Source organism: Nomascus leucogenys, chromosome 17 (genome assembly GCF_006542625.1).
Source record: "Nomascus leucogenys isolate Asia chromosome 17, Asia_NLE_v1, whole genome shotgun sequence".
Taxonomy (NCBI): domain Eukaryota; kingdom Metazoa; phylum Chordata; class Mammalia; order Primates; family Hylobatidae; genus Nomascus; species Nomascus leucogenys.
In genome coordinates, this window is record NC_044397.1 from 8,817,225 (window position 1) to 8,843,886 (window position 26,662).

The 26,662-nt window shown below is 41.6% G+C and overlaps 1 protein-coding gene across 6 annotated transcripts in view; it reads left to right on the forward strand.

Moving 5' to 3' along the window:
• The window catches only part of RUNX2 (RUNX family transcription factor 2), a 225,183-nt gene that overhangs the window by 93,224 nt on the left and 105,297 nt on the right, over positions 1-26,662 (forward strand). For 3 of the 6 annotated variants that reach the window (XM_030797565.1, XM_030797566.1, XM_030797564.1), the window contains 3 exons: positions 2,721-3,067; positions 12,004-12,160; positions 18,087-18,191. In XM_030797565.1, coding sequence (XP_030653425.1) covers positions 2,721-3,067; positions 12,004-12,160; positions 18,087-18,191 — 609 coding nt within the window. Of the gene's footprint in view, positions 1-2,518; positions 3,068-12,003; positions 12,161-18,086; positions 18,192-26,662 lie in introns of those variants that run through there. The other 3 variants (XM_030797567.1, XM_030797569.1, XM_030797568.1) reach the window with 2 other exon arrangements.

A 26,662-nucleotide genomic window follows, 5' to 3' on the forward strand; every position in this document is an offset into this window, starting at 1 on the left:
TTCTCGGAGTCACCGAGGGTGGCAGTGGCAGGCGGCTGTGGGGGCGGGAGGGGCGCGGCTCGGGGCTAGTGTCTGTGGAGGGATTTGTGGAAGAGGCAGGAACGTGGAGAAAAACGTGGGAAAGGGAAAGACCGACCAGGGAGGCGTGGAGCAGTGCATGGAGAAGGGCAGGTAAAAATAAAGCCCCAATTAGGAAGGACAGAGTGGTATCCCCTGAACTCCATCCTTACCCCCCGAGAGCGCACGCCTGGCTACCCCGCACCCCCACCTCTGCTCCCGCGGTCTGGCAGATCCTCAGTCCCCCGCGCATCTCTTCAGCCGGGCGATCCCGAGTCACGCAACCACAGCCCCCCAAGCTCATCTTGTACTCGAAAGGGCTCCAGAGTCCGCGACTGGCACCAGGCCCCCATCTTCCGTGCCCCTCATGCTCTCAGAGCCCTTCCAGGCCCCTTCTAGGGCGCAGACCCGGGCGTGGGCTCAACGAGTGGGAGCAAAACTTTAAAACCAGACAGGGAGGGTCGTGGCAGGTCGCTACGAGGGTGAGGGAGGCGTTTGCACTGAGCAATAAAATCACCCCGTAATGGGTATGTGAATTGCTTTAAATAAGATGGGAGGGCGTGAGAGATGACCCAACCATCTTTCTTCCTTAATGCTTCGAGGGGGAGGCATTCTAATTCTTCATTTATTTTATAAAATCACTTGTTACTGTGTCAGCTACTCCACTAGGAATCTTTCAAACTTTGGCAACTGATGATTTTTTCGCAAACACGTTTTCAAGCTTTGGAAGGCTTTAAAGAGTTTGGTAACAAGCAAGAAACGTAGTAGTACACAACGCCGAGGGTAAAACGGCCCTGTGCCCCCTTCTTGGGGTGTAATAGCCTCAAGCGGATTTCCCGGCTTCTGCGGGCGCAGCACATTGTTTTATTTGTTTTGAAGGCTCAGAGTTTGAGGCCGGTCTTAGACACCCACGTGCTCTGACTCTCATCAGCGTAATGATCGCCTTAGCCAGAGTCGTGTCTATATAAACCACAAAAACCTAATCATTAGAAATCCCAGCCTCCAAAAACCACATTTTAGGTAAAAAGTGCCGCTTTTTTTCCGCGCTCCTTCATCCTCTCGACCACAACTTTTTGGGGGATCCAAAGTCGCTTTTTAAACCCACACTAGGAAATAAATACATAAATAAACAGCCACGAAAGCATTTTGAATTTTTTAGTTCGTATTTTTAATTTTTTCCCGTGAGCGCTAGGGAAGACAGACACGAAACTTAGTCTTAGATGTAGAATAGACTTAATAAAAGATTTAAATTCATGGAAAACGGCTGGTGCTTTTCCCCAGCAAGGGTTTTGCAACTTATTTTAATCACAAAGCTGACAGTTTTTCAGTCCTTAAAACAAAAACAAACAAACAAAAAAACACCTCATTCTTGTTCTCTAGGAATGACAAGATTGAATATATAAGAAAAAAGAAATGTCCAGCTATGCACTTGAGTTCCTAAAAACTATTTTGACTAGTTCTCCCTCCACCCCCCTCATTTTTTGTGTGTCACTTAAAACAAAAAACACCCAAACCCTGCAAAATCTTTTTCCCTTGGGAGTCGCTCAGACAGAGGTGGGGGTGGAGGTGGGAGGGTGAAGAGTGCTGAGAAGTCAGCACAGACGCTCAAGAATTTTCCTTCCTCCTCTCCTGAAGTTACAACGAAAAACAGCGACAGTCAGATCAGCCGGGGGCTTTCTGGTGTCTCGGCTTCAATCTCTTCCGACAAAGAGGGGGTTCCTTGTCCTAGGGGTGGGGAGAGCAAGAGGACGCGACCAGGCGAGATTGCCCCTAGTCTGGGGCCGCCTCTCGGCTTCGGAAGCTGCACACGGCGCGCGGGGGGCTCCTTCTCGCGGCCGGCTGGCGGCGGCAGCGGCTGCGATTCGCAGGCTCGAGATTCGTTGCCCCGAGATCCGCTGCCCACGACTTACCTCTTGGCACCTTGAAGCGCGAGAGACAGGGGAGCTTTGCAAATTGCAGGAGGGAGTGGATGCAAAGAGGTGGCGGTGAGAGGGCGAGAAGAAAAGAAGGGAAAGGAAGGAGCCTAGCCGGGGAGCCGGGCTGGCAGCCGCCGCGGGAGGAATCTGAGCGTGCAGCCGGCGCGGGGGGAGCGGCGGCCGCCGCGGAGGCGGCGGCGCGGGAGGGCGGAGGCGCGGCCGCCTGCAGCTGGGTAGCAGCGCGCGGCGCGGCGCGGCGCGGCTGTGGCGGGCAGCGCGCGGCAATGCCGGCCCCGGGGCTGGACTGCTGAACCCACACCGCTTCACCACCGGACTCGAACTGGGAGGGGGCGCCAGCGCACCCAGGACGCGGTGCCCCAAGGGACCCCACTCCAAGCTGCAAACTCAAGTCCCCCGCCTCCCTGGGCCAAACACACCCCCGTGCCCGTTCGCAGCTGCCACCCGGGGTGTTCTAAAGGCTCCGGCAAAGATCTGCGCCTCCCGGGTCTCCCTACCCGCCAGCCCGACTGCGCCGCATCGCCAGACTCTGTTGGCCCGTCAGACTCCGCCCGGCAGTCGGCCTCATCAAACTTGATTTCTCACCTCCTCAGCCCCATCACCTCCATCCTCTTTCCCCCCGTCTCGCCTTCACCCCCCCAATTTCCTCCTTGCCCCTCATTTCCACCCTCCTCCCCCTCCCCCGGCCACTTCGCTAACTTGTGGCTGTTGTGATGCGTATTCCCGTAGATCCGAGCACCAGCCGGCGCTTCAGCCCCCCCTCCAGCAGCCTGCAGCCCGGCAAAATGAGCGACGTGAGCCCGGTGGTGGCTGCACAACAGCAGCAGCAACAGCAGCAGCAGCAGCAACAGCAGCAGCAGCAGCAGCAACAGCAGCAGGAGGCGGCGGCGGCGGCGGCGGCGGCGGCGGCGGCAGCTGCAGTGCCCCGGTTGCGGCCGCCCCACGACAACCGCACCATGGTGGAGATCATCGCCGACCACCCGGCCGAACTCGTCCGCACGGACAGCCCCAACTTCCTGTGCTCGGTGCTGCCCTCGCACTGGCGCTGCAACAAGACCCTGCCCGTGGCCTTCAAGGTAAGAGGCTACACCGCCCCCCGCCCCCGGCCGGGAGCCGCGGAACCTGCCCGCCGGTGTCTTCCTGCCCACGGGGCTGGGCCCCGGACGTCTTCCAAGACCTCCTGCCTTGGCGGCTCTAACCCCAGGAACCCCCGGCCGGGCCTCTCCCTCCGGATGCCCTGGCGGGCTCGGGTCTCAGTCCCTCCGCGCAAATCCCTCCCTCTCCCACCTGTGCCTGCTGCCACCCCGACTTCAGCCCTAGTCCCCGTGATCCGTTCATCACTCCTCATGCCTCCTGCCCGGCCTCGGTTCTCACTCACTCCTTCACGCCGTCTCCGTTTCTCCCAAGATCCCCAAAGTGCCCACTCTTGCACTGCGAGCGGACTTGCTCCACCCCGCCCCTTTCCCGGGGGCGAGGATCCCCGACATTGTCCCCTGGGGCTCCCGCGTCCTACTCCCGGGACATCCCGGCCTGGCCGCATTGCAGGCTGCCCGCGCCGCCTCTCTTTGGGGCTCCGCGCGCTCCCACCCGCCTCCCTCACAGCCAAACGCCCTTTCTCAGGTCTCGGCGTCCCCTTTCCTGACCCGCAGAGTTCGGCGGTCCTGGTCCCTCCCGGGCTCCCGTGCCGGGATTCGTTGGGTGCCGGTGCCGGGCATTAGTGCCTGGGGCTGGGCGTGGGGTGCTGACCGAGGCGCGCGGGCTGCGCTACCCGTGCCCGGGAGGGTCCTGGACAAACCCAGGGTCTCCAGAGGAGGGGGTGTCAGGACGGGGGCGTTTGCTCTGTTCGCTGACCCGCGCCAGATCCCGTTACCGAGAGGAAGGCGGGGCCGCTGGGGCGTCCGCGAGCCCCGAAGCGGGGGCGTTCAGGGGGCCTGGGCGCTGAACCCTCGAGTGCTGGGAGGCGCGGGCCAGGGGAGGGGGCGGGAGCTCGGGCCGCTTCTTCCAGCCGGGACCGAGCTCTGCGCCTCGCCCCGCCAGGGAGGGATGAGGGAAACCTGTGGAACAACTTTAGTTCGCCCAACTTGAAAACGGAGGTGAAATTTTGTATTTTTGCTTTATTATTATTTTTAAAGGACTTAAATCTAAAAAAGATCCCGCCTGCTTCTGAAAGGTGGTGAGAGGCTCCTGCCGGTGGCCTGAGCACGGAGTGAGCTCGAAGGCTTGAGAGCGGCCTCTGCGCGCCCCGAGGACTCTTGTGCCTGCCCGGCCCGTTAGTTTGAGGGCGGGTGGCAGCCGCGGGAGTCGCAGGCAGGTGCTCCACAGGTTGAGGGTTTAGGATCTGGAGCCTCTCACAGTAGCCCGATGGCTCTCCATAACCCGATCCGGATTTCCCGGGGTAGCCCTCTCTAGGGGGGAGACGCGGAGCCCCCAGGGCCCAGCGCACACTGGGTTGATGGGGAAACGGGTTCCTGGGCTGCCCACACTCGCAGGACTGTCCACACTCGCAAGACGCCAGGGATGCAGGGGTGGTAAGCCAGACGTGGAGATGAGCACTCTCATAAAGGTGCTTTGGGCCCTTGCTAACCTCTGAACTTGAGTAGGTGGGCCTGGGTCCCCTGGGTTCTGAGGTCTGTGGAGAGCAGGGCAAGCAAGGCCTTGGGGGAGGTTAAAAAAAAAAAGTTGGGGGAGGAATCATGCCAGTTTCTCCACTGGGGACCCTGGGGCCAAACTCCCACGGGCCACTGACAGTTCCCAGTTGTTGATCACCCCAACCCCACGCACCAATTCAGATTCCGTGTGTGGGTGGGATGGAAAGAAAGAGGAGTCCAGGTCAATTAGAGCTGGTTATCTCTCTAGGTCTTATATCAGAACAGAAATCAGAATGAATTGTTATGGAAAGGGGATGTTGCATTCTGGGGCAAGTTTCATTTTGCAGTTGGCTCAAGAAATTTTTTTTTTTTAACCGTCACATTTCTCCTTTTATAAACCACCCATTTTGTAGGTTAATGTTTGCTTCCTTGAAATAGGAAAAGCTCAGAATATATGTGAATTGTATAAATTTAAATTTCCATACAATATATATCTTTTACAATGTCCATTGTCCAAGGGCCCAGAATTTTTACATTAGTCTTATATGAGAATGGAAATTTGTTTCCACCAATGCCCTCCAATCCCCCAAACCAAAAGCCCCCAAAAACCCCAAACCTGGATGAAAACAGCAGAAAATACAAATAAGTAGATATCTTGTCTGCACAATGCCACAAATCAGAATATGTGAAAATATAAGAACAGATGCTTACATTTTTAAAGACATTTAGATGCTTGATGTTCCATATACCATTCTGCTAAACATATTTAAGGTCTATCTTGAACTGTTCTCTTGCATTTATGCTACTGAATTGATTTGAACATGAGCATTTTGGATGGAAAGGTTGTGTTTTGCACTTTAGTTTGAGCTAGTCTCAGATATTTTGGCTGTCATCTAAGATTTTTCACTACCACCCTTTAAAAATTAGTTTGAAAATAAATTTTGTACTTTGTTATAAATCAACTTGTTAATTACACAGAGTACATTTTTGTTATCTTAAGCAGTAAACAGACCGTAGGTAACAAGACCATATTAAATTGACTGTTTTAATTAATATCAATTGAATAATGAATTGAGTTAACCTAAAACCTGACTGTCAGTGTCTTTCTATCAACATACCTGTGTTAAACAGAATTCAGAAAGTGGGTGATAGCTAAGATCTACTCAGTATAGAAAATACTCTGTTGAAAAAAAATGTATGGATGTTTGGAACATCCAGATTGTGACAACCTCTCTTTACCCTACTTTTGGAATAAAAGCCTGAGAGCACTAGACTTTCTATACTCTTACAATATAATCAAATACATCTGCAATGAAGAAATAATATGAAGAAGTCTCCGTTTTAAAAGTGGTGACAGCAATTTGGCCATGATATTTATAGCTATGTAAAAAATAGATTATAGTGGTTGTCAGGTCAATAGCAGATAGGTAAATGGATTTAAACACACACATGTACGCACACACACAACTTATTTGTTGTGAAGTCTGGTATTCAAATCAATACAATATTTACTGAGCCCATATTTTGTATCTGTCACACTGAGCTTGACACCGCAGAGAATCAGAAATGAATTCAATAGACTGTTTTGAAATGTCAGTTTAAACTCGTGTTTAAACACGATATTGGCAATCTATTTCATTAAGAATGTATTAGCGTTGTTCATCTACTCTTGTTTCGAGATGATATAACATTTATTTATTTTTACATGTAAAAATGCAAAAACAACTAGTATACTTCATATAAAGTTGTTTATTAACATTGTATTTTTAACAAAGTTCTGCAGTTTTGAAATGTTCGGTCCCCCCAGGTGTCAAGGAAACGGAAATAAATATTTTTAACATTTTCAGGTGTATCTCACTGAAACCTTAAAATAGTTAAGGCATACTATTAGAGGATCCCAGACCCTTTCTATCCTAGATAATTCTAGTGGCAAAGAAGTAATTTGCAAATTCAGCTCATTAGCTGATGGTCAGGTAATGGTGGAGAGAGCATGTCAACCTTGCATCCAGTAGCACCCTTTTAGTTAGGGGTCTGTCAGCATTTCCACTGTGAAGCCTGGTGTTCAGGGTTCATAACTTAGTTGCCTTAAATAGCTTCAAGCTGAAACACTACGCAGAAATTTTAAGTCCAGATGTATATTTTAAAACTAAAAGTAGTTCAAGCCTATTCTGCTGTTTTAAGTTAGAGAACACCAGACTATATATATTTATCAGTATCGTATGTTTTTCTGGCAGTGTTAAAGAAAGAAAACACATTTTTAGATATATAATCTAGCACTCATAGTTAATTCTGTGTATTTAATAATACCTTTCAGTGCTTGTCAAAAGGAGGGGTTTCAAAATGACAGAGCAATTTCTGTTTGAAAATAAATTTTTGGCATCACTAACCATTTTTTTCTCTTCGAAAACAAATATGCAACTAGTAAATACTTGATACCAGTGAGTAGTATTTTTCTTATGTAGTTAAAGATCAGATTTTATATTTATATTTTTTGAATCTCATTGTATCTAAACAAGGGAAAATAGGCTGTTAAGCCTGTTAAATCCTTATTAACCTTAATATAAATTATTATGCAAAATTACGTAAATCACAATAGATTTCAAGTTGTGTGAAGACAGACACATTTTTGTGTTATGCCTTTGAATTCAAGAAAACTTTTTTAAAGTTAAATATTTTGGGACTGAATATATAAAACTTCCAAGTAAGGAAGTTGGAACAAAGAATTTCAGGTGGAAAATAAATACTTATAAAATTTTTTAGAAAACTTCTATTAAATATTTGAAAATAGGTATGGTAGATATCTTTCATTATTTTTTCCTCTTTGGCATTATTGTTTGTATCCTTTCAAAATTCCAGAATATCTATTGTTAGATGATCTAAACCACCATGATACATGGCCCACAAATTGCTGCTTTAAATTGAAATAATTTTTATCAAAATTTATCTTTGACATATAGATTTTTAAAATTATGAAATGATATATTGTGTTTTTTCTCTAGAATTTAATAGGCTTTTCCTAAGTTCTAGGATAAATTCAAAATATTAACTGTAGTATTTGTTGCAGTGTTTTGATATACTGTATTTGAAGTTATCTTTAAATAATTGTGATAGGAATAACATTTTTGCTTTTTGCAATTAGGCTCACTTCTCTTTTTATTGCAAAGAAATATTTGATCAGATTTTATCTTGAAAAATAATCATATTTCAATTATACCGCAAGTACAATGTCCCGAATTATGTTGGCCTATAAGAGTAATTGATTAGTTAAGACTAGACTTCTGTCCATGGAAATGTCGCAGGCAATTTTAATTTCCATATAAAAAGATGAGAAACTGTTTTAAGAGTTTGAGTTAATTCTCCATTCCTCTTCTTTTAGTGATTCACAGATTTAGTCGTAAAGAGTCTCATACAAAATTTCAATAGCATTACTACAGTTAAATATCCTTCTACTTTATTTGTGCAAGCCACATATCATGTGATTTAAATGCTAGTTATGGTGAGGTGCGCTAAATAAAGGAACGTCTTTCTCTATTCTGAAATGTCAGGACAGAAAATTACTTCTCCTTTTCTCATAAAGTTTCTTGAATTTGTAGATTTTATATTTTAAAAACACCTAGAAATGTAATTGTTAAGATCATCACAAATTATTCTTTGCAGAGCAGTACTTTTGTATTGGGTAGGATGGAAGCAAATTTTAATTTGTGCTTATTCCTAACTAAAGAATGAGTTTTGACTGCGCTTTACCCCTTCAAATGTTTTTCCATTGCTTGGTTTTGGTACAGATGAAATGTGTAAAAATTTCTTGATTCTTTTGGTTTTCTTTTAGATAAACACAGTTGCGAATCTCCAAGGGGAACTTTTTAGCTTCAGAGATCTCCTTAAAGAAAAAACCTCTCAAACATATAATTATACTTCTGATTGATATAAAGTCAAATATAGTACTTCCCCCAACTCCCAGCCTTTTTTCCCCCTCAGTAAAACATCAGGCAATCTGATTTGGTAGAGTGAATAGCAGAAAAAAACCCAATATATTTAGCCATTAAACTAGAGTTCAGCTTTAACAGGAAAGATTGTCGCTACATTGCATTAGTATTTTTTTTCAGGCCTTGCTCTCAGCCTCATAGAAGGCTCACACAACTTGTGATTATTTATTTGTTTTGTAAAATGTGATATGTAAAACACACCAGTATTGAATATGGTCATCATTATGCTGCTTAAACACAGTAAAATGGATTTATGTATTTCACTCTTAGGGATCTTTTCTTTCATATTTTCCCATGTTGAATCAATTTTCCATTTCTTCTAACTAAAAAAAAAATCCATTATGTTAAAAATATGCAGTAAAATAATAATGTCCCAGAGCTCTTGAAAACCTTTATATTGGGGCAGATTGCTTTTTTGTTTTTTCGGAAATGTAGCCAGACTTGAGTGAAATCCACCAGCAGTCATCCTGTATCTCTCAACAACATCAAAGAACATCTCAGAACATGAAGTGAGGAAGTACGTATTCAGTTGAACCCTTTAAGAATGCTTATAAGTAAAAGCCTATGTTTAACAGACAGCAGATTTGGAACAGAACACTGTGTTACCCTCCTCATCTTACAAAAAGCACATCATTATAATTACGCTCTATACTTATATAGTATCTTCTACATTTTGCAGACTTTCCAATTCATATTGGAAAACTGTGGTTGCTGGAGATGAAGTTACTTTGTGTGAGGTCATAGCAGATATGTAGCAGAACTGGGGAAAAAGTGGAGCCTCTTGATTTTGGTATATTCATTCTCTTCTAAACAGTACAACTTTTCTCCTGCCTTTATTAATATGCTTACTGGGTCCATATTTACTTTGACATAGAAAGCCACACAGCAGGTGTTAAAATACAATATGCTGAGTGTACAAAATGTCAAACATTCAGATGAATCCTGGCAAATGTAGTCAATTATTGCAATATTTTCAAATGTTCACATTTTTGGCATGGTGAATTTGAAAAATTGAAAAGCACATTGCCTCCATCAGGAGTACAGCATTACCTGTATTCAGTAGCCGCTTGAGGTATGAGATGAAGTATACAGGGAGGAAATCTTATTTTCAAGGGATTTTACTTTTGACCCAGGAGACTTCTCATATTGAGAATAACTATATACTCCAGGGAAAGGGGAGGCAGCATGGTTCCCTCTCCCCTGGGATGAAAACAATGTCAGAAAACGAGCTGGGAGCAAGGGCACGTTGCTGTTAGCAAGGGGTGCTGACTCATCATTAACTGGCTCTCTCAGAGTTTTAGCTGGTAGTCCCACAGACTTCTGTCTCTGCAAAGTGGGGCTTTTTATGGAGCTCTTTCATTTATTTCAAAAATGTTTACCTGGCTGGGCTCGGTGGCTCACGCCTGTAATCCCAGCACTTTGGGAGGCTGAGGCGGGCGGATCACCTGAGGTCAGGGGTTCAAGACCAGCCTGGCCAACATGGTGAAACCCCTTCTCTACTAAAAATACAAAAATTAGCTGGGTGTGGTGGTGCACACCTGTAATCCCAGCTACTCGGGAGGCTGAGGCAGGAAAATCACTTGAACCTGGGAGTTGGAGGTTGCAGTGAGCCGAGACTGTGCCACTGCACTCTAGCCTGGGTGATAGAGTAAGACTCCATGTCAAAAAAAAAAAAAAATTAATCAAACACACCATGTGCTGGACACTTTTGGGAGCAGGGTTGATAAGTGGTGAACAAGACAGATGAGATGAAGGCCCTTCTCTTATGTAGTTTCCTAACTCATATAATCTGGACTCCTAGGAGTGAGTCCCTCAGCTTTGGCCTGGCATATTTAAAATAGTCATAGACCATTAATATTAATATATGTACGTTGAAATGAGGATCACTTGAGTACAGTGGGAGGCTGGGGAAAGTGGGGCCTGTAATTTAAGGAAGGCTTTATTGATTTTGAACTGAATAACACAGTACTAAATGGAAGGAATGGAACTGAGAAACAGCCTAAGAGAAAAGTAAGGGTGACAAAAATATTGACAAGTTTTTTGTTTGATTTTTTTCCTGGCTGGAGGAGAGGACATAGTGAAGGGGTGTTGCAGTAGGGTTCATGGATGGGGGAAATTCAGCCCTGAAATATAGGTATAGTGTATATTATCACACTGTAAGAAATCTACTGTAATATGCCAATTGTATTGGGAACATAGAATTAAATGCTTAGGTTTGTCTTATGGAAATTTTGACAAAGGAGGGAGTAGCACTAGAAGGAGAAAAAGATAAGTGGGAGGTTTACCAGACAGGCATGCACACAGGGGTGTTATTGTCAGACAGTTGTGGGCTACTTTAGCTGGGGTCATTGCTGAGTTACCATGAGGGCATCTGGAAGCTGAATGAGGAAGACATGGAAATAATCTGAATATAGAGTCCTGGAAGTTCGTTGAGAGAAAGGATTGTTACCAAGGGGCAGGATCTTGGCAGTGGATTAGGAGAAGTGTTTCATATATGACAGTGAAGGATCTGCACCAGCATCTCCTTACCGGGCTCTGTGTTAATCAGAGGCACACATTTGCAAGTTAGCTGACTCAGGTTAAAGTGTTATCTCTAGTCTTGGAGCAGAGAAAATGTTTCTTAGTTCCAAAGATGGATTAATCTAGATGTTTTCTTGATTGAGTTAATTTGCTTCAGATTAACTGTTGAAGATTAAGCAGTCAAGTATGTCATTCCAGGATGGCAGATGGGACACAAGACATAATAGAACTGAGGCTAAGGGTATATATTGTTTTTTTCTTATTTATCATCAATTATTTTCACCTTCAGCTTCTTGATGACTTCGGATATCACACTGGGTCCCACCTCAGCGTGGGTTTTCAGTAAATATACTGTTTATATATATAAAAAAAAGCTGAAGTGCTAGCCCAAAGTAAGGAGATAAAACAGACCACACGATATCTAGGCTCTATGTAGTCAGGAGCCCCAGGGTTTCACTTAAAAATCTTCTCCCATAGAGTTGACCAGACTTGATATTTTTTAGCCTGTGATGGGATAAGACCACACCTCAGGGCTTTCCCTGAGAGGAAGCCTGCAGACAGGTGGTGCCTTAATCTGTATGATGCAATCTGCAGATGGGGCATCCCCCTTCCTTCTGTGGCATAATTCCTATGGACAGCTTAACATGGGGATTTAATAAAAATGTACATATTTTCTGTGAAGAATCCAACAACAAATGAAGGAAGTTTTTGCCTGCCTTTGAAATGGGTGGACCCTGAAACATTGGTCTGTTTGAAGTGGCATCACAACCCATACACAGATGCTTCATTCCTGTCGGCCATTACTGGACTGGACTAGAACACTAAGTCCTGATAAGACACATCATTTGCAATAAGAATATATTCTGTTTGTAAGCCTTTCTGATGTGCCATTATTGCTGCTGTGTTTCCTGTTTTATGTAGGTGGTAGCCCTCGGAGAGGTACCAGATGGGACTGTGGTTACTGTCATGGCGGGTAACGATGAAAATTATTCTGCTGAGCTCCGGAATGCCTCTGCTGTTATGAAAAACCAAGTAGCAAGGTTCAACGATCTGAGATTTGTGGGCCGGAGTGGACGAGGTAGGTCTCTGACTTTTGATACTGATAATGGAATAAGCACATTAGGCTCCTTTGATGAAATGTAGACTAGTCTGTATACAAATCAGCACCTTCTTTTTCTGAATAGAATTACTGAAGATTTGCTTTAAATACATCCAGATGAAGTTGAGTGTTCTTCTGAGTACTCAGGCCTTTTTCATTTATTTTATGATATTGAAAATTCAAGCAATGTTTTCAGAAAAACTAGCTCCTAATTTCACTGGGTGTAAGCATATAAGGTAGAGAAAAGAACAGTTGGAGGATCAACTTCTGAATTATGAGGAGTCAATTAACTGAGTAAATTGAGTGGTAAAGGGGAAAGAAAAATGGATATGTTGGATCAATTTCCTGATAATATCAATTTTGGTCTAAGTTGTAGCAAGGACAGCTGGCATAATGCTCTTCACTTATCACAGGTTACCTCTATATGATTTCATTTACTCTCATAATAAGAATTTATTAAAAATCATGGTTTTTTTAACATAAGGCTTTTCATTTGAATAAGCGAATAATGTATTACTTATGTTAGAGTGACTATGTAAGGTTGCCTAGACAGATGAATGATTAGTACTCTAATATTAATAGTTCCATACTATGTAAGGATTCCCACCATCTGAATCCATATTCAAAAATTAGAGATCCTTAAATAGAAAATTATCCCTTTTAGGGTTTTTGTAACTGTTTGATAAATGAGGTTAATGTTTTTTTAAAAAGTCTTTAAGGAGACCAATATTTTGGCTTTTATTTACTTATTCTACAGAAAGACTTTTACTAGTTACTCACCTATTAGAAGCATTATGCTTATTTATTTACTTAATTGAATCTAATATTTCCATTTTAAGTATTTTGATAAGAAGAAAGAAAATAGACCACTTTAGAACTGAGGTTAAATAAAGCCTTATGGAATCATTGCAACCCAGTTTGAATAGGAAATGAGAAGCACCACTTTTTAAACCATGTCTAATAATTGCTCTTTAGTTTGGATCAGATGTCAAATTATTACCATTGTAAAAACTTGATAAGGGAAATTCAAGCAAGGCTGTTTCCGATGAGTAGTGTTAGTTTACTTTCTAGGAACAGGGCCAAGAAGTTGTACTTTTTAACTTAAAAAAAAAAAAGATTCATGCTAATGAGATACTGTCACTGACAGGTTGTTTGAAATAAAATGAGGCTCACAGCCTCTGGTAGAATCAAAACTAAGGGGGTTATCTCTGCATCAGGTTTAGTTAACTTTCGTAAAAAGAGGAAAAAAAGACACATCCTATATCACTATTGACTGATTAGGTTTGGAGTATGTGTGTGTGTGTATTCATTCTTCCTTTTTCTCATTTACTTATGCAGGTCCACTATGCAATTAAAGTTTTTCCTTTTTTTTTAGTAAGAATCAAGAAAAATGTGAACATGATGATTTACCTGTATGCTCTGAATTGCATCTTTCTTCTTATGTAATAATACTTTTTTTTTTAACTAGAGTAATGAATTTTAGTTTTGAAAGGATTGGGTGCCATGCTTAATTTTACATTACAGATTCAAGCTAGTGTTTTCATTTATCTTACTTTTGTATTATATAGATGCTGCATAACTTTTTTCTGATCAATTTAAGCAGAAACTATGGCAAAGTGATAGTGTACTTTGTAAACCCTCAACATATTTATTTAAGAAACTTCAAAGAGAAACAAAGGGTGTGCACTGTTTTACTATATTGGCTTTCTGAGTTTTGGCTGGTTTCCCAAATAGCAATTTTTATATTTAAAAAAAAAAGACAGACTTAACTGCTTGCAGACTTTTCACGCATGGAAGATGAAGAAAGCTTCTTTTGATGAAGTGTAATTATGTCCAAACAGAGCTGACCCCCTCCCCCTATATTTCTTATGATCTTAACTGAAGAAAGTAGGATTTTTCCTTTGAAGCAGCCGGGACTTGGTGGAGGATCTGAAATGCTACAGTCTGCTGCCAGAGGCAGGATGGAGAAATTGGTCCAGACTTGTCTTCAAGACTTAGATGGGGGGTAGGGGGAGTGGGTGGAGAGAGAAAGAAAAATTGATTTATCACTAATAATATATTTTTATATCACTGCATTAACATTGTATGAAAGGAAACAGTAATATCAAGCTGAGATGAAGAGGAAAAAAGGACAGAGAACACTGATAACAGATCACACTCTGAAAAAAAAAATGGGTCAGTTTTTCAGTGGCAGGAAACCCTTTAACCTGCTTTTGTACCCTTTGTACCTGACCTGCTTTATAACAGACTCTTCCAGCTTCCTCTTTGATTTTCACACTTCTACATTTCTCTTAAGCTATTAAGTCTGGATCAACATGCTGCTACCATTGTATTTTCTTTCTTGGCTTTAAATATTTCTATTTTCAGTAGTGTTATAAAAAAAAACACCAAGTTCCTCAAATATTACACTTTTTTTTTTCTTTCCACTGGTAGAAACATAAACTCTCAGAAACTGAAAAACAATCTTATATTATAAAGGAGTCATGTCACTACTGACTTTGACTTTATGGGTCATCTTATGACCACAACTTTTGAAAGTGCCAGAATAAAAGTAGAGCATCAGTGGAACTTGCATTAAGTTAGGAGTGGCTTAAGGTTTTTCATTGTTTTTCCTTTTTTTTATCCTTAATATTTTAAAGAGAAGTGTTTAAAATGATTTTGGTCCTTACATTTTTTTTTTTTTTGATATGCTTTCTTTTTCCTGATGAAGCCATGGATGACACAATTAGTTATCTACTGACTGCTAGCTCCATATTTGAGAGCCTGCATTTTAAAATAAGAGCCTGTATTTTATCACTTATGGAAACTGATATAAAGGGGATTTTTGAAAAAAAATTAATTTAAGGAAATCATGAATGCCCACATAAACATTTGACTTAAGAAGTGCATTATTATTATAGGATGAAGAACCAATTACTAAATTGGTTGGTAATTTCTGAAAGTTTCTTCAACATTGCATACATATTTCTTCTGAAGGGGCAATAAGAAGCAGAAGGAGCCTCATTCACTTTTGCTGTAGTTGTTAATTACATCTTGATCCTTAGGGTTTGATTTTGGCAGATCATAGTTATACTTAACTACTTGTTTCCTCCCCCAAACCCATCTCTTTTTAAAAGCAGTTTTTTATAGAGAACTCATTCTACTCTGAAAATTTAAATGCTTTATACTTGAAGGGTGAATTTTATTTTTGGCTTTTGTTTCTACATGAGGTGTTGCCCTGAATTTAGGGGAAGCATAGATGACTTTTAATATCCTAAGTAAGTTGTACAGGTCTAAAGTAGAACTATTACCAAAACTGGTTTAAATAAATTTATGGACAATCTCTTTTTTCTTTTTTGAGATGGAGTCTCACTCTGCCATCCAGGCTGGAGTGCAGTGGCACCATCTTGGCTCACTATAACCTCCACCTCCTGAGTTCAAGCGATTCTCGTGCCTCAGCCTCTCGAGTAGCTGGGATTACAGGCGTGCGTCACCACGCCCAGCTAATTTTTATATTTTTAGTGGAGACAGGGTTTCACCAGGTTGGCCAGGCTAGTCTTGAACTCCTGACCTCAGGTGATCTGCCCTCCTCCACCTCCCAAAGTGTTGGGATTACAGGCATGAGCCACTATGCCCGGCTGACAATCTTTCTACCAGGTTATTTAGAGACATTAAGGATAACTGAGATCTCTATATATCCTTGATTTATTAAGATGAGTGCCATAGATGAAAACTGACTCTGAAACACAGCCATGGAAGCCACTGTTAGAAAGGCAATCCGGGGCCCACAGACCACTAATCTGACCCCAGAATGGCACTTTAAAATGTTTTAGTGTAAATTAACTTTCAATCTAGAGATTCAGCTCTTTCACTTTTTGCGATCTTTCCATTGTTTTGAGGTTCTAACTTGGACCCAGTGGCTTCCTATTCAAGTTTCTGGTTTCTAATTCTGTAGGCTTTTAGTTTTCTGTAACTAGTTTAGACTCCTGGCTGGTTTATTCTTCTGGTTAGTCTTAATGTTTTTAATAAAGCCTCTCTTTGCTAACCAATTATAAATTATTTAAATCTGTATAATAGCCAATATAGTGGATAAAATATGATATATCAATGACACTTTAAAAATAGATGCTTTCATCATCCTAAGATATTGCATTAGTCCATTTATATTTACTGTTTCTTGGGCACATAGAGCTGATTGGGATGCATCTAGAAATAAATTACTTATTAATTTTTTTAAATGGCAAGTGATCAAGCCACTTAAGGAAGTGGCCAAGTGACAGAATATTAAAAAAAAAAAGAGCATTAATTTTAGGGTCTGAAAAATGAGGTTCAGATCCTCATTTTTTCACTTATTAGTTGTATGAACTTGGGTAAATTACTAAGTCTCTCGAGGCTTCAGCCTCCTTATTTGTGCAATGGGGGTGAGACATCTAATTGGGGAGGATTCATTGAGATAATGTGTATGAAGTGGCACTTAATACGTTTCTAATTGTTATTCACCTTTCCCTATTCAAACTGCACCCACCCCATTCCTGTCTTTTCTTTCCTGTTTTTTTCCCCTTGGCTATGGAAAAGTATAGCCAAGGAGACTTAAAACTATTTATACTCAGTAACAAATGATGTGCGTCTTAAACAGATTTTAGGAACTTACATGGTCTAGGTTGAAAAGAAAACCCATTCACTAGACTTGACAGCCAAAGACCTGTTCTCCATTAAGCCTTGTATATAACCTGTTCCATATGAAGCTTTGAAAAGACTGCATTAAACTTTGCATTGGTACATATTGTCAAAGATTTGGTTTAATACTCTCAGTTTTCAGTAAGGGAAAAAGAATCTCTGGCCAAAAAAACAAAGCAAAACAAAATGAGCTTTTTAAAGGTCTGTTACAGGAGCAGACTAAATGAGTACTCTGGCCTGAGATTGCTGAATGTTTTATTGAGTCACTGTTTCACGCCCACCTCTTCCTGTCTTGTAACAGTTTGCAGTTTTGACTATCTGACATGATTAACCGTTGCAAATCTAACTGATTACAACTGTTAGTAAGTCTGTGCAACAGAGAATGGTATCTTCTTCTGGAGAAAACAGACATCCAAATATGCTACCAAACTTTTCCCTGTCTCTTTTCCCCTTCTTATTTGTCGCTTTTAGCTCATTAATTTGAAGTATCAGATGTAATATTTCAATGAAGCACACCTTCTGCTAAAAGCAAAATTTGAGTTTATATTGATAGATGTCATGTTCATTTAGCAAAAAGTAAGTCACTGTCAGGGAGTTATTTCAAGATTTAACAGCAAGGATGTATGTTAGGGAAGGGTGGACAGGGAGGAGAAAAACTTTGTTCCAGTAATGATGAAATCATCATACCACAGGCACATTAAGGCCAGGACAGGAGACACTGGCTCCTGTTAAAATGATTCCCATAAGAACTTTCCTCTTTTATCTTCTTATTGTAGTGCAGCTAAGCAAATGAAATGCTAAAGTTATGTGAAGTAAATAACATAATCAACAATGATTTACTATTGTTCTCTCATGAGGTCATGACCTAACCCTAAATAAAGACTTCTAAAATTGTCTGTGCTTGGATGTGTTCCTGATGTTGGAGAAAACTGAAAGAAAAAGAACCTTCCTCAAGTGGACCAGGGTTTTGTTTTTATTACAACTGTTGCTACTGAGGAGGTTTTTGGAATTGGAGTCTTCCTGTGTAGCACTACAATGAGGACGATGATCTTGACTCTAAGCAAATTTGGATATGTCCTAAAGTGGTCATCGGAGGGTTTCCAATTTAGAAGAAGGAGTCCTGCCTCTTGTCTTTATTTCACTGCCTCCTTAGAGATGCTTAAATGCAATTTGGAAAACTATGCTGCTGTGTAATCATCAATACTGTTTTTTAATATTCACTGTGTATTTTCCCCTTTTATATCTGCAGGCAAGAGTTTCACCTTGACTATAACTGTCTTCACAAATCCTCCCCAAGTAGCTACCTACCACAGAGCAATTAAAGTTACAGTGGATGGACCTCGGGAACCCAGAAGTAAGTACTCCCCTTTTTATTGAAAAAGGTAATAGAGTTTCCAGAGACCCTATGAGGAATTTACTCCAAATGAGTTAGTGTCACTTTCATGTCCATAGTGTCTTTGTAGACTTTGCTATCTGCATATATTTTTTTTAGTGAGGGACAGTTAGTCAAACTTCAGAGTTAGTAGAAAATAAAACTACGGTTTTAACCTTTGCCACACAATCGCTAAGGCCTCCGTAGCTTTGGGAAATGAGTGAATAATTATTCAGTCACTGTTAACTATTTACTAAGAAATTTTGCTCATGTACTGAACATAATGGGGCAGAATAGACCCATGAGAGCTGAAGAAGAAAAGAGTAAACTTAAAAATCTTGAGCTTAGTCAAAAAGCACTGGCATGTGTTTCCCATGGCCTAAGAATGTATTTTAGCTTTTTAACTCGCCCACTCAATTCCCTTTATGAAGAGCACACTGCTTAATTACAAAGAATTTATTTGCAAATGATAACTTGCTTGATTGTTACAACACTGTTGTTTGGTCATGCTCTAGTAATTGTTATAGGTAGTTTTCTTTTAACAGATAGAGTCAAACCACCTTTAGATCCATCTTGGTTTGTTTGTCTGGACATCCAGAAGGTTTCACTGGCAATCAGTTTCAGGTAGTGCACATAATCTATTTGGGCCAATATGTATGTTCCTTCTAAATCTAAATTGACTGAGGTTTGCTTCCCCCACCCCCACCAAAAAACTGCTTTGAACAAACTCAGCATAGCGGTATTTAAATATATTTAGAGATTAAAGATTATTTGATATATAAACCATTAATAGTTGTGTGCCAATGGAAACATCATATAGAACTCTGCCTTTGCTGAATGAATACATTGGAATCCTAACCACTGCATTTAGGGAGTTCAATTTGGTTTGTGGTGGAGGCACAGCTGGCAGAAGTACTTGTTCTATAACAATCAACCTGCCTAGACCATGAGAGTGGCATATCTTTCCTTCCCCTAAAATGAGAGAAAAGGTCTCATAAAATTTTGCCTCTACCCAAGCAGCATACCTTCCTAGCAGTGGGAGCATATGGTGGGTCCCGTCCCTTTTGCTGCTGTCTCTTTTCACAAAGGCTGACTGCTTGCCTGAACTAGGGAGGTTTCCTGCCTCAAAAGCAAGTCTTTGAGGTTTTTGTTTTCTTCTCCTTTCATGTGTATGGCATTCTTCCAGGTTCATAATGTTGAGTCAGTGCTGGCCCTGTCTGTTCAGTTTGGGAATGTCCTGTTAGGTGATTGCTGTACACATGTGTGTAAGCCCCAGGTCTCTAGTCCTAAGGGCTAGTGGTTATGGAGTGCAGGTGAATAGAACAGAGCTTTGCCTGGTTTGGGGCTTTGCCTGCCTTTTCTGGATAGCCATAAGTTGGGGATGATGCCTTATGATGGAAGATGTCTTCTAACTTTTGGTCAGACTAGCCCCGGAATTCCTGAAAAGGCAGGATGTCCATTTTAGTAATGCATATAGCAGGATAGTTGGTTTTTAAAATGTAGCACCACTAATACTTATCTCTTAAAGATGTTTCTTGCTGATCTCAGCCGCTTTTTCTCAGTTCTTGGAAAAACCATTTGCATGTGTTTGTGTGTGTGTGTGTGTTTGTGTGTGTGTATGTGTGTGTATGTGTATGTGTATGTGTATGTGTATGTGTATGTGTACATACACACAAGAGTTGATGCTCAAAAGTTGATGGCTGGGAGAGGAAAGAGGGAAGTATAGGTGCTCCCTGTTCTGAACGATATGACAATAAGTGAGAAGGCAGGGTAGCTTTGGAAAAGTCACTTCTGTCTCAAGTGTGGATAGCAGTACCTTATTTCAGAGAGGTTTTTGTCCAAATTAGTAAATAGACTAATTTGTAAAGGCAGAGAAGTGCCTTGTAAAGGCAGAGAAGTGCTCTGAAAGCAGTGAGAGTTAGGAGTAGAGGGGCCAGGTGGTATACATGGGACCTGAGTTCAGGCTTTGGGTAGTGCCCAGGGTGGGCGGTGGAAGCAGATACAGATCTGCAAGTGGTAGACCACCTGCCCTAGATAAGCCTGAGTAACATTTCTTATTAACTGAAAATATCGGTGAAAATGCGGGGTCATTTTCCTGACATCATGGGGTGACTTGATGAGGTCAGTGTCTGGAGAGAAGCATGGGTCTGCTTTGAGCGACAGCTGAATCCTATAACCTGGACTCTGTGCTGGATTATTTTTTTCCTCCCTGCTCTTGGCCATCCTGGGCATTGAATATTTGTAGCATAGCACTCTTCTCAATATGGTTCTTTAATTTTGACTCTCCCAGGTGTGGGAAATTCACAAGATTTCCAATTTTCTTAAACAGTGAGTATAATAGGAGTTTGATTAGTTGGTACATATAATGTTCAATGGGAGATCCTCTAGAACACAGATTGGCACACGTTTTCTACAGAGTGCCAGATAGCAAATCCTTTAGACTCTGTGGGCCGTATGGTGGTCTCTGTCACAACCACTCAACTCTGCCATTGTAGCTCAAAAGCAGCATAGGCAAATACATACATTCACGGTCATGGCTATACAGGTTGAGTATCCCTTATCCAAAATGCTTGGGACCAGAAGTGTTTTGGATTTCAATTTTTTTTTTAATTTTTGGAATATTTGCGTATATAATGAGATACCTTGGGGATGAGACCCAAATCTAAACATGAAATTCATGTATGTTTCATATACACCTTATGCACATAGCTTGAAGATAATTTTATACAATATTTAAATAATTTTGTGGAAGAAACGAAGTTTGTGTTATGTACTTATGTGTGGAATTTTCTACTTGTGGCATCATGTTGGTGCTCAAAACTTTCAGATTTTGGAGCATTTCGGATTTTCAGATTAAGGATACTTGATCTGTATTCTACTAAAATTTTACTTATAAAAATAATTGGTGGGCCAAGTTGTATAGTTTGCCAACCCTTGCTTATTCAAAGTGGCTTATTTTATTGATCCTTAACAGAGAAAGGCTTTAGTAAAAGGCTTTCCTGAGGCAGTGTTGGGGCGGGGAGAGTGGAACAATTTATATGCAATTGTTTAGCCTCCTCTCCCCCAAATTATAATTATTTAATTAGTGGTTATTAGTCATAAACGTAGTATACTTCTGTTTATCACTTATAGTGGCTTGAAGGAGTTGAGGATTTTGTACTATCAGTTCCTGTTGATGGAATTTTACTCCTTCCTCTAAAGATCTGAATATATATTGAAAAGCCTGCTTCTGGTAGCTCAGCTGTTTGAACAAAGACAAATTCTGGGTTAACTGGTTGGGTCTTTATGTCAGACTGCTTGGATCGAAATCCCAACTCCACCATTTATTAACTGTATGGAGGCAGGCAAGTTACCTAACTTCTCTTTGCCTTGGTTTTCTCATCTTTTATGTGAGAATGATAATACCTTCCTCATCAGTTGCTGCAAGAATGTTAAATGTTGTAATGTATGTAAAATGGGTAGCACAGTGACTGTCATGTAGTAAGTGTTCATTAAGTGTTAGCTATTATTACATCAATTTTCTTTAGTGTCGGAGGTTTGCTGTAGAGTTTTGCTTATGGTATGCCTCTAGGAAACAGATACCATCTATAGATTCTGTTCTCTAGTGTATTACTTTTTTCCCCCCGCAGATAGCTTTACTAATTTTTGCTCATTAGTAAATGACACTAATAAGTATTATAAATTATGCCTGAGCAGATATTCATGCTGCTCAGGGAAAGCTGTGCAGAATTGATGATAAATTTAATTTGTTTGCAGCTAAGTCCAAGAGCAGATGCTGTGGCACTAGTACCCCATTCTGAGGCCTTGCCTATCAGCACATCTGCCAAGACTTGCTTTTCACTCAAAAATCCAAAAGGTTTCATCCTTCTATGTTTTCTGTCTCTGGCAGCTGAACCAGTGCTGTCACATCACAAACAACTTCTTTTCTTAATATACACATCTGGCGTTGGCAGTTGGACTAACTTCATAAAAGCACATGATCATCACTCATTACAAGATTAAAAAGTACCCTATGGCATCATTGATGTTTTTTAACTTTGATCTTTTGCAGTTGTGATTCATCTCGGTTATAAAACTTCCCTTTAAAGGAACATAGCCGATGACTTATTAGAACCTTCATCTTAAGTAGCGTAAACATGAAAATGGTGCACATCTTTACAAAATGCCATTTATTTTATTTGCCAGCTTATCATTTTAAGACATGACATCATACTTAAGATCCCAAATTTGTAAGTCTTGTGTTTAGGCAAGGCATTTTGACCTTCTGTTGGCAAGCTAGCTCTGAAGAACAACTGTCAGCCGGAGGAGTAGTGTAGCAGCAGCAGCAATAGTAATGCATTTAGATACCTAGCTCTTTGAAACATCGGTTTCTATTAGGATCCCTTGTTCCATCTGTGGACCTGGTTCCACCTCCAGTCTGATTTAAATAAGTTCTACAGGAATGTGAAAACTTGGTTAGCAACATCATATTCTACAGAAGTGGTTCAGAGTTAGGGAAGAGGACTGATGGAAGAATGTATTATTGGTTGTGCAGAGGATGGAAAAAGTAAATAACCTTACATAGAATACTTTAAATTCTCTTGCTGTATTTTTTAGTTGTCTATTACTAAATAATAAACTGCCCTCAAATATAACATCCAGTTTATTATTTCTTATGATTCTGTGGGTTGATTTGGGGTTCATCTGGATGGTTTTTCTATTGGTCAGGCTTCGGGTCTATCATGTAGCTGCAATCAGATAGTGGCTGGTGCTGGAACATCCCACATGCTTCATTTATGTGTCTGATGCCTTGGTGGGATGGCTGCATGGTTGGGCTCAGCTGGAATGATGTGACAGCAGGCCCCACTGCATCTCTTTCCACATATCCTGGATCCTCTTCCTCTCTACGTGGCCTCTCCATGTGGTCTTTCCCGCTGAGTCTGACTTCTTACATGGCAGCAGCTCAGGGCTCCCTAAGGTACAAAAGTGAGAGTTCTCAGGCCTTGTTTTTTCTTTTTTTTTTTTTTTGAGATTAGGTCTTGCCCTGTCATTCAGGCTGGAGTACAGTGCCATGATTATAGCTCACTCCAACCTCAAACTTCTGGGCTCAAGTGATCCTCCCATCTCAGCCTCCTGATTAGCTGGAACTACAAGTACGTGCCACTATACCTGGCTAATTTTTAAATTTTTTGTAGAGATGGGGTCTCACTATGTTGCCCAGGCTGGTCTTGAACTCCTGGCCTCAAGTGATCCTCCTGCTTTGGCCTCCTGAGCAGCTGGAATTATAGGTGTGAGCCACTGCACCCAAGGATGTTGGGCCTTCTTAAGGATTAGGCTCAGAACTGGCATGGAATTGCTTCCTCTAGATTTGATTGGTTAAAGCAAGATACAGGTGCAGCCTGGATTTAAGGGAAAAAAACCACCAATGGTGTGAATGTTGGGGGGTTCATGACATCAGCGTCATCAACTTACATAAGTGCTTAACTGGCAGTTGTCATTGTCACAACAGGAAAAATAATTCTTTTCAAGGTGCCATCGTCTGAAAAGACTCTTGGCTTTTTCAATCTAGGGGACATTCAAAGAAAATAACTCCAAATTTACTAGTCTAATGGTAGCGTCATTCTGAATTGAACAGATTTGGTAAATATCAGATGAATTAGTGGTGGGTATTCCCTTGTGGTGCTTGGTATTAGCAGATCAATACTCAAGTGAGAAGAACATTAGATGTTTGAACAAAAAGAAGTCTGAGCCTTACCCAGCAACGTGACAAGTCTGTAGCAGAAATATCTTATTAATCTTCAGATGGTTAAGATTAGAGGTTTTTTTTTCAATTTTAAAAATTTTTTTCGAGATGGAGTGGCATGATCTTGATCTAGGCTCACTGCAACTTCCATCTTCCAGGTTCAAGCAATTCTCCTGCCTCAGCCTCCCAAATAGCTAGGATTACAGGCATGTGCCACCACGCCTGGCTAATTTTTATATTTTTAGTGGAGGTGGGATTTTGCCATGTTGGCCAACTGGTATTGACCTCCTGACCTCAGGTGATCTGCCCACCTTGGCCTCCCAAAGTGCTGGGATTACAGGCGTGAGCCACTGCTCTTGGCAAAGATTAGAGGTTTTATACTTTGTATCATCCAACTTTGAAATTCTTGCTTGCTGGCACCCTGGGCAAACCTACTGCCTGATACATGTGAGTGGGTTTCTAAAAATTTTTGTGTTTCGGATCTCAGGTAGGTAAACTGTATTTACTCTCAAGGAGAGACCAAAACTGCGAATTGCGTACTTCCTGCCAGGGCACTGGCATTCACCACTGATCAGCCAGCCACCTCTCTCGACCTGGTGGGAGAAAGGAGAAGCTCTGCCTTTTTCCCTCCAGTGATCTAGCTCCTTTCTTGCAAGCTCAGAGTACATGGCTGCAACATTTCTCTGCTTGGCTTTGTGTGTGGCTTCAGTAAGGGTCTGGGGCTTAGGTTAGTGAGAGGTTATCTGGAAGTATAGGGTACTGTTGGTATTTCTAGGCTTGCCTTAGTATCCTGCTTCACTTAGCTTGTTAGGCTTAGGTCCTGCAGCTAAACTATTTTCTTTTCCTGTTTGGTCATTCTCAGTTGTGCCCAATTCATCAACAAATCTGTAATTGTTCAGAGAAATTTTATTTCTCCGTATTTTTGAGGCGTGTCCAATTGCAGAAGTTTTACCTTAACAAACTTGAGTTAATAGACTTAACGAAACAGGTGGTATAGGCAAGACATCATCTCATTTTTCTCTCATGCTGTTCCACCTAGTTCCAGGACTGCTTTCCAGCCTGGTGAAGGGTGGAGAGAATGGAGGGGTTGACATTTTTCTCTTCCTCATTCCAGCTGATGTCAGCGGCAGCTCACTTTTATCCTCCATTACTTTTCATCTTAGTTGGGTGAAGGAATAGACTTTTTATGCCAAAGGCTTGCCTGTGACCTTTGCTTATTTACCAAAAGATGATGCTTATTTTATTTTATTTTATTTCAGTTGGAGTCTTGCTCTGTCTCCCAGGCTGGAGTGCAGTGGTGGGATCTCGGCTCACTGCAACCTCTGCCTCCTGGGTTCAAGCGATTCTCCTGCCTCAGCCTCCTGAGTAGCTGGGATTACAGGTGTGTGCCACCACACCTGGCTAATTTTTTGTATTTTTAGTAGAGACAGGGTTTCACCATGTTGGCCAGGCTGGTCTCAAATTCCTGACCTCATGATTCACCCACCTCGGCCTCCCAAAATGTTGGGATTACAGGTGTGAGCCACTGCGCCTGGCCCAGGAAGATGCTTATTTAGAGATTGGTCACATGTGAAATAAGGTGAGGGTACATGTAAAATATGTTGGATAGAGGGACAGCAGGTGTATTTTTTAAGGTTATTTGATTCTTTTCGACACAGTTCTTGCATTCACATTCTTGCAGTCTGTGAAGATGATTTGAAAAAACCTTGGTAGGCTTTGCGCCATGCCCCAGATGCCACAGGCCTGGGTTTTAGTCCTTAGCACCAAGCATTAGTAGAGAAGCCCTTAACTTCCTGACTTTCAGACTTCCCCTGGGTTCTTCACTGTCTCTGAAGTGCCCAAGGAATAGAATTGATTGGTAAATGCCATGTTTTGGTATTTACAAGTTGGCAAATACAAGCAGCAATTTGATTGTCATAGATATTAATCAGTTGGCTACCAGTATATAAAACATCGTTGAAAATCTTTAACTTAGGAGAGTAATAACAGTAAAAAAAACCCCACTGTTCTCTGTTTCCCTTTCTTCAAGAAGGATGAGGGGGGCGGGGGAACGGGTCAGAAGCGCTGGTGGAGGTTATGTCTGGTGGTTGGTGGAATGTGCTCTTGAGAAGACCAGTTTTAAATATCTTTCAGTCCTTTTTTTTGTTGACTGGCTGTCAGGAGCTGGGAAGATAGCCAAGAAGGAAATGACACATCGAGAGGCATTTTGTGTTGTGCAACATTCTGTGGAACTGATGCAAGGATATATGGCCTGTTTACACATTCCTTCGCTCACAGACTGCATGGCAGTAATTTAATTCAGCAGCACATGGCATGCTGCAGCAAGGAGCTATGGCATTAACATCCTTTCATGGCAAATTATCACAGCCGTTAAAACACCCTCGTGTCCCTCCTTTGCACTCTTCCCTGGCTTCCCAGCTCTAAATGTGCATTCTCATTGTATTGGAATTGTGCTAACAAGGTGCTGTAGCTTTCACAGCAAGAGCACAGTTTCCACGTGCATATGTTCCAGCTGATATATTTACTTCTAACTAAGTATAGCATAGCAAGTTTTCAAGTGATATGTGTTCTAAAAACACATACATGCTTGATCCAAATGTGTCAGTAGTTTGTATCTTAGTGTAAGTCAGAAATCATTCATTCTGAAAATAGTGTTAGGGACTTGACAGGGACTTGAGAGAAAGAGGTTCCCCTCCCCCTTTTTTGGTCTCTTTTTTTATTTTTTTAAATA